The following is a 7,964-nucleotide window of genomic DNA, read 5'->3' as shown; positions in this document are numbered from 1 at the left end:
GGAAGAAGAATTCGGATCATTCACTGAGGTAAAAGTACCAAGACAGTAAATTAATATTCCATTACAAGTAAATGACAGTGGAGTAGAAATACTCCACGTAAATTAAACAAACTCCAAAAATAAACGACAATTCCAGGACTGGAGTAAAGATATAGTTTAACATATGCTGTAAAAAAAGATGGATGACATCTTGGAGCCAGCGTACAACTCGGAGCTCGGCCCTTGGAATGACGTCTCAGCCCGATTAACCCAAGTTTGCGGCGTTCCATCTGGACAGGAACAATGTTTACGTTAGCCAGCTAGCCACCGTTAGCAAAACCAGTTCATAATAATGCAATATGCGGCAGTTACTGTGTATTAACAGCGTAGTAAATTGCCACAGACAGGAAGTACTATTTGTACGACAAATTGAATAACAGAAGTGCTGATAAACAGACACACAGAGCGGCCATCTTGGAACTGCCGACACGGGGCTCCAGTAATTCGGATTATGCAGAATGCGACATTAAGAACTAAAAGCTAAACTATGTGTGTTTAAAGAGCCCCCCCACACACACACATACACTTCTCTCTGCTCTGATGTGAACCTGCTCATATCAAAACTGACACTTTAATTTATTTCTATTAAATCATATAGGGGGGGGAAAGGACGCAATGACGTCACGCGGAGATGTAGCGTTGGCCCACCTGTTGCCGGGCACGCGCACCGTCTCGTGCTCCCGACACATGACGTCATTGAAGCGAGCAGGCACGCGGGACAGAGCGGAAGGAAGATGCGGTTCGGTGAGTGAAAGGGTTTTGTTTAAAAACAACATGTCGTCATAATGTCTGCGGTAACATGTCCGCGGTGCTGTTTGGTTTAAACCCGGTGGAGAGGGTCAGTGACGGAGGTGAAACTGCGTCACTGTTTTGCGACGGTTCTTTTAAAAACAAGGAAACAACAGGGCGGCTGAGTCCAGCGAGGAAACTCGGGGTGTTGCGGGTAGAAGTTGTCATCGGCACTTCATACGAATCTAACCGGCTTTACCGGCGGGTTGAACGAGGGCTTGTTGTGGGGAGAGGAGCCACCGGAGCCCCGGGGAGGGAGACCCAGACCCAGAGCCGAGGGATGAGGCGGCGGAGCGGCGTGACAGGCTGATGTTCCGGGATGTGGAGTGACGGAGGTTAGGCTCCATGACAGCTGAGGGAGCTGCCCGAGAACACAAGGTTATTAGTGACAAACTACTAACGAGATCAGATGAAGGTAATTTGCCCTGTTTTGAATTTCGATGGATAAAGTAGAAAAAGTTAAACTTATACATGGACACGTTAAAGGGATAGTTGACCAAACAATCTAAATTCTCTCATTATCTACTCACACTATACTGATTGATGGGGGGGATCACGTGTGTGAGCCCATAAAACTCTTTTGGAGTTCCAGCATCAGCCACCAATAATCCATATCGCTCTCATCTTGATAACACATCTGTGACACTTTGTTGTAGTTTATTACAGGTTATTGATCCTTATTCCCTGGAATATGTGTTACTACAAAGTGATATGAGCTTGACGATTCATCAGCCAGGCCACGTTTAGGACTTTAAATTTGTTTAACTCCGAGATCCAGCTGGGAAAAAGAACAAAAAGTAAATGTAATACTGAAGCGGATACTAAAGTCAATAGATGATGTCATATCCTTGGCATGAGAGCAGAGAATCGCGATAATAAAGAGGACAGTAAAAGATAATCAAAAGATAAGGAATAGAAAGGAAATAGGATTCAGAGAAACCTCCAGTGAATCAGTATTTTTTGTTGCTATGTGTCATACGTTGCAGTCCAATGACTAATCCAGGCGGCTGCCGTGTCTGTGGTGAAACACAGATCATTTCTAATGCACATGGGGAACATTTCATCACTGCGCTGCCGTATTGCCAATGTCAGGGGCCTCAAAATCGGTGACCGCTGAACAGAAATAGAAAAACACAATCAACCTTGTGTCAAAACTGTGAACAAGCCTCCAGTGTTTTTCAGTTTTGGCTCCACAAGCACAGTGTCCTGGTTTCTGTGTCTGTGCTGCAGGCCGTGCTCTCATAGGCCATGTTGTCGCAGTGGAGATTTCAATTTGATTCATTAGGGCATACTGTGCAGCATGTGATGTGTTAAATATGAATGTTCCAGGATAATGCATGTAAGCATGGGTAGTATCAGCAAAGTTCACTCTGCCTGCTCAGTATGTTTTCTTTAGCCAACAGCGGATCAAGGCCCTGACTTTCAGTTGTACCATCACATGCATCACATTTTATTTACAGGCGTTTTACTTTAGAGCACAAAGCTGTGAGCTCCCATTTCAGTCACATCTCTATATGTTTATGATATATCAGGTTTATCGTTTTTCTGTAAGTAAGAGTTTTAAAGTTGTGTCGTTGACCCTTGGCCGAACAGATAAGAAGATAATCAACAACACAATGAGTTGTGTTGCAGGAGAGAGATCTGTGTGTTTACCCTGAGGGGGATGGTCTGTTTTCTTTAAGAGACACGTCACATGTCTGCTTTGGCGGTAGCTCGAGAGGCGGCTATAAAGCAGCTTAAAGAAAACACACTTTTAAAAACATCTCTCTCTCTCTCCCGCAGCCTCAAATATGGATTACAAGGTCGTGTTCGCAGCCTTGGAGACGATGTGTGAAGACAACTTCTCTGCCTTGTGTGGATCCTCTGATTCTGTCGCCAGCCGCCTGGTCACGTGTTTGAGAGAGGTTCAGGAGCATGGCCGTGCGCTGGAGCCTGTGGTCGCCAGCCTCACCGCCGTTTACCACCACTACGACTTTGACGAAGAAACACCTGGGAACGGCTACCGCACCCTGGTCAAAGTATGACAAGATGTGTATAGAATATATATTTATCAGATATCACAACAGAAATAGATCTTTAAGTGGTCATTTGGTTCTAAATATTGCACATTCCCTTCATTTCATATGAAATTAACATCATTTCTTTCCCTCTCTTCACTTCTTGTCTCCCAGGTCTTGCAAGCCTGTCTTCTGCACATCATTAACAAGGGCCGTTACATTGCCGACAACTGCAACGGCGCCTTCTTCAGGGCCGAGCACAATGCCTCTGAGATGGAGGCGTACTGCAGCGCCCTGTGCCAGCTGCGGGCCCTGCTCCACCTCGCCAAGCAGCTGATCAACGACAACGAATGTGGCCAGCTGTACTCGCAGCAGGACGGGGAGCTGACCCGCAGGTTTGTGCAGGAGTACAGCTCCATGCACAAGGCGTGTTTCTACGGACGCTGTCTTGGCTTTCAGGTCGGCCAACTACACTAAATTCATTTCTCTTAATTTCTTGTTTCACACATACAAGCTTTGTTCTGATCCGCACTTTCCATGTAAGTGCAGTATTCTTGAATAACCTGTTTGTGAGTCCTTTTAATTTTTGGATACAATTCTCTCTCCACAGTTCTCTCCAGCTCTTCGTCCAGTACTCCAGACTGTTGTCATAAGCATGATTTCATACGGCGAGAGGTACGGTAGACAGCAGTCACGGTTCGGTGAGTCTCAGTTTCTAACGTGTCGTGTCGGTGGAGGTTGAATTCTCGTTTTCCTGGTGTGATCATCTTTTTAAATACGTTCTCTCTCTCGCTCCAGGTATGGCGGCCCTTTCTCTCCTCACATCAGGGAAGTACGTCATTGATCCAGAGACGCGGGGCACAGAGTTTGAACGCATCACCCAGAACCTTGATGTACATTTCTGGAAGTCTTTCTGGAACCTCACGGAGTCCGGCCTTATATCAGTAGGCAGGCTCACATACTCTTCCTCTCACTGTGTTATCATCTGAAGTGATCTCCGGTATTTTAACAGCTCTTTCCCTTGTCTTTCTCCTTCCAGGGTTTAACCAGAATAACTTCTAACCCAGTGCAGGTGAACCTCACCCTGACTGTGCCTCCTCTCCTTCTCCGCCTTCCTCTGGCCTCAGACCCAAGTCTATCTGCTGCTGTGTCGCCTCCAATCGCTCACTCGGGCCCCGGGCCGGTCCACATGCGTCTGATCTCCCATGAGCTTCGAGAAGGACAGGTAAGGATTTACAGGGAGGCAATATACAGGGGTCAAAATACATAAAATACTGTTTCTAATACTATTCAGGAAAGATAAGGAACCTAAGCTGCTTTCAGACATTACTGAAGTCCAGATGTTGTTACCAAACATTCCAGAGGGGCAATATAAGTTTGGCGATAACGTCTGAGCCCGGTGTTGATGTGCTGTAAACAAACCGCATGATTTCCTCAGTGGAATTTATTGTTTGTTGTTTCCTGACTCCTGCTGCTCCACCCGGGCTCCACCCCTCGCTTGAATGTTCCGCTTATTTTATCTGTTGTTAAACAGTTGTTTGAGTCTGACCTGAAAAATCTCATCAGATCTCCTGCTGCATTCTGCCTTTCGGACAAAAAAGTCTGGAGTCAATTCTCATGAGTAAGAAAGAAGAAAATGTTAATCTCAAAACTTTTGGATGTAATAGACGATATAACTAAGATACTAAAAGAGGAGCAGAAGTAAAATGTTTAAGAAAACCATAGATCAATGATAAATGGTTAATTTGCTGAAAATATGATCGAGATATAAAAAGGTTAATATTGTGAGTGTCATGCCTCTCGGTTACTTTTCCTTATTAGTGACCTCATTGCTCATCCTGTGACTTTATAGGACAGTGAAGAGCTGCTGGCTTTTTCCGACACTCCCACCTCCGCCTCTCATCGGCCCTGGGTACAGAGGCACCCTCTCTCCCCCTGGCTGCTCATCCACTTCCACGGAGGAGGTTTCGTAGCCCAGACCTCCAAATCTCATGAGGTACAGCACATGTGCAGTGTGTTAAAACAACTAGACGAGGCTGAGCAGCTGCTGGTTTGCAACTCATCACACGTCTTTTAATTCTGTTCCTCATCCCCCACGTGTCAGCATTATCTTCGGAACTGGTCGAGGGAGCTGAAAGTGCCCATCCTGTCTGTCGACTACTCTTTGTCACCTGAAGCGCCTTTTCCCAGAGCTCTGGAGGAGTGTTTCTACGCCTACTGCTGGGCACTGAAAAACTGTCACCTGCTGGGTAAGTGGATGAGTCGGACCATTCTGGACCAGGAGAAAGACCAGCAACATCCAACAGCTTTCAAACAAACTTTCCCCTTTAGTATGTTTGAAATGATCATAGACACAAACAGTTCTGTGTGTCCGTGTCTCTCAGGCTCCACGGCGGAGCGGGTTTGTCTGGCGGGGGACAGCGCTGGAGGAAACCTCTGCATCACTGTGTCCATGAAGGCCATGACCTGTGGCATCCGAGTCCCTGACGGCATGATGACTGCCTACCCCGCCACCCTGCTCACCACAGACGCCTCGCCCTCTCGCCTGCTCACACTCATCGACCCACTGTTGCCTTTAGGGGTTCTTGCAAAGTGCCTCAATGCCTATGCAGGTATGTGGATGTGGGTGGGTGAGGTGTATACTGACTCGTGCCTCATGGAAACAGGGTATCAAACGCAATTATACATAGACCAGGTCATGTAGGAGGAATAAGAGATGAAAATAATGAACCTACCGTCGAGGCCTTGACCATTTCTGCAATGTTGATGATGTTGAAACTCAGTAAAATGTCTCAACACAATTGTCCGGACATTTTCCAGAGTTCCTAACTGTCACATTTGTTTTATTGTACTTCCTTTTTCCTTCTTTGTTTTCTGCAGTGTTTCCTAGTCTCCTTTCCTAAGCTCTCGTCCTTTCCTTCTCAGGTATAGACTGTCACACAGTGCCGCCTGCAGTGGAAAGCAACAGTCTGACAACTCTGGGCAGAGACACAGCCGTGCTGCTCGGGGATCTCACTAAGGGAGCCTCCAACTGGATCCACTCATTTCTGGACCCCGTGCTGATCTCAAGTGGAGCCCGCTCCCAGTTGTCACTACAGAGGAGGACCGAGAGCAGTGAAACACGCAGGATATCAACTCCCACCTCCACACAAACCACTGAGGATCACCCGGATTACCCACAAGGCTTTGAGCCCCTGCGCGCCGAGTGCCTGGCTGTACTTCTCCCGACCTCCTCTCCTATTTTTAGGAACCCGTTTGTGTCACCTTTACTGGCTCCGGAAAACCTGCTGAGAGGCCTGCCGCCGGTATACATCGTGGTAAGAGGTCCAGTTCGATCACTTAGCTTGATTTGATCTTTTGTTTACGTGTGGAGCAACACCTTAAATCAGCCTGTTTTTTTCAGTCTGTTATCTCACTAGAGTCAGCTGTTTTCCATACTAACAATATTTCCTGATTCCTCCGTGTGTCCACACAGGCCTCTGCTCTGGACGCCTTGCTGGACGACTCTGTGATGTTTGCCAAGAAACTGCGAGACATGGGCCAGCCCGTGAGTCTGACGGTGGTGGAGGACCTGCCTCACGGCTTCCTCAGCCTCTCACAGCTTGCCAAGGAGACGGAGGTCGCTTCAGAAATCTGCATTGCGCGAATCAGGCAGATTTTTGAGCGATAAAACCCAACACCTGCTCTCCGCAGCCTGTCAAAGGGGGAAGTGGCGTAACAGAGAACCAAGCCATGACTTGTTAATCTGTCATTCCAGCTGTTTTTGGATGAAGAAGAGAACGGACGTATTGTGGTAGAATAAGTTTAAGGAAACAAATCAGGGAGAATAATGAAGATGCACCTAAAACTGTAGAACTGGAGGAAGCTTATAGGGAAACTGCACTTGAAACTTCCACTGCACAACATTTTCTGAAGACAAAGAAGTTCAGTAGAGCCACTGAAACCTTAACTCTCTACGACTATGCTCAACTATTATATCATTATATTATTGAAATCATGTCAGAAAAAAGTATTTTTCTATTCAGATTTCCATGTTGAAGAGGCAGATTAAACGCACATTTAAAATATTGCAAGCTGACTAAAACGATCACTATAACCAGCACTGGTATTGATACATAACAGTTACAGGAGCTATTGTTCTTGAATTTAAACCATTGCTCAATTTGCATTTGACCAGGGTTAAATGCTAACCTTTATTATTGTATGATTTAGAAATATAGTTTTACCTGGTTTTACCAGTTTGTCACATGTTTACAGCGTTTTGATGAGGAGGCCTTCACCTTGTGTTTACCGGCAGTATGTGGATGTGACATGTTTTACTGTAAATTAATTCTTTAAAGCTCTTATTATAAGTATTTAACACAGTTTATTTAAAGCCTGTATTAAATCAGAACCCCAATGATGACTGGCGTTCAAATATTGATGTGTATTCGAAGGTTTTGGGCTTGCTATGTTAAGTCGTGTGTGTTTGTGTGTGTGTAGCAGGGTGCAGCGCTGGGTTGAAGTGTGAAGTTAATGTTCCTCGTTAGGAGGAAATCTGTCACAGACTTGTGACAAAGCTGGATGCTCACCAGGGCAGATTGAGATTTAAGAGACTTCTTAAGAAATTGATTTGAAATGAATTAGAAAGTTGCTTTGAATGATACAGATGACAAAGCTGTATATGAATGTTAATTTGAAGGTGACAAAATGTGACAAGAATACACTTACTCATCATTCCCTTTCCTTATTTAGTTTTACTTTAAGTGACCTTTTTGTTTTGGGCCGGTAGCCTCCTTTTACTGGTTATACACGTAAAATATATAATATTTATGTGGATTTAATCAAAAAAGAGTTTTCACAGACTAAATGGCTTTACTCAATATATGAGGGCGAGGACATGTTCTATATCTATAGAAATCATGTATGTTGTAATGTTAACTTTATTTCAAGGAAAACATTGTAATGAAATAAAAAATAAAGAATGGTTTGAAAGTATCTTGTGAGAGCTGTTATTCTCCCTCTGGCCACTGAGGTCAGATGATTAAAAAATAATCATGAGGAAAACATGTTTATTATTATTATTCAGGAATTGCTGAATGAGACTGTGAAACATACATTTTCTTTTATTAACTCTGTTGTTTTAAAATCTGCACCATA

At 44.8% G+C, this 7,964-nt stretch overlaps 1 protein-coding gene across 4 annotated transcripts; it reads left to right on the top strand.

Annotated features, from left to right (window-relative positions):
• Nucleotides 1–702: 702 nt before the first annotated feature.
• Nucleotides 703–7,802, top strand: lipea (lipase, hormone-sensitive a). Of its 4 annotated transcripts, none has more exons than XM_053446811.1 (11): nucleotides 703–783; nucleotides 2,611–2,846; nucleotides 3,000–3,284; nucleotides 3,436–3,526; nucleotides 3,624–3,769; nucleotides 3,865–4,050; nucleotides 4,678–4,821; nucleotides 4,930–5,074; nucleotides 5,210–5,437; nucleotides 5,751–6,142; nucleotides 6,301–7,802. In XM_053446811.1, the coding sequence occupies exons 1-11, from the start codon at nucleotides 774–776 to the stop codon at nucleotides 6,493–6,495; spliced, it is 2,058 nt and encodes a 685-aa protein (XP_053302786.1). In that variant the 5' UTR covers nucleotides 703–773; the 3' UTR covers nucleotides 6,496–7,802. The 4 variants fall into 4 exon arrangements, with proteins under 4 accessions (XP_053302786.1, XP_053302785.1, XP_053302784.1 ...); XM_053446810.1 differs by having other exon boundaries at nucleotides 718–1,163; XM_053446809.1 differs by having other exon boundaries at nucleotides 718–1,243.
• Nucleotides 7,803–7,964: the final 162 nt, after the last annotated feature.

This window comes from Pleuronectes platessa, chromosome 18 (assembly GCF_947347685.1).
Source record: "Pleuronectes platessa chromosome 18, fPlePla1.1, whole genome shotgun sequence".
Lineage (NCBI taxonomy): Eukaryota > Metazoa > Chordata > Actinopteri > Pleuronectiformes > Pleuronectidae > Pleuronectes > Pleuronectes platessa.
Note: the sequence above shows the minus strand (reverse complement) of the source record. Positions and strands in the feature narration are given on the sequence as shown.

Excerpts from the sequence above, each read along its gene's own strand:
- lipea (XM_053446809.1), top strand. The coding sequence starts at position 1,174 with ATGACAGCTGAGGGAGCTGCCCGAGAACACAAGGTTATTAGTGACAAA. Across the intron at positions 4,822-4,929 it reads AGACCTCCAAATCTCATGAG|CATTATCTTCGGAACTGGTC; the intron begins GTACAGCACATG and ends CCCACGTGTCAG. Across the intron at positions 5,075-5,209 it reads GAAAAACTGTCACCTGCTGG|GCTCCACGGCGGAGCGGGTT; the intron begins GTAAGTGGATGA and ends CGTGTCTCTCAG.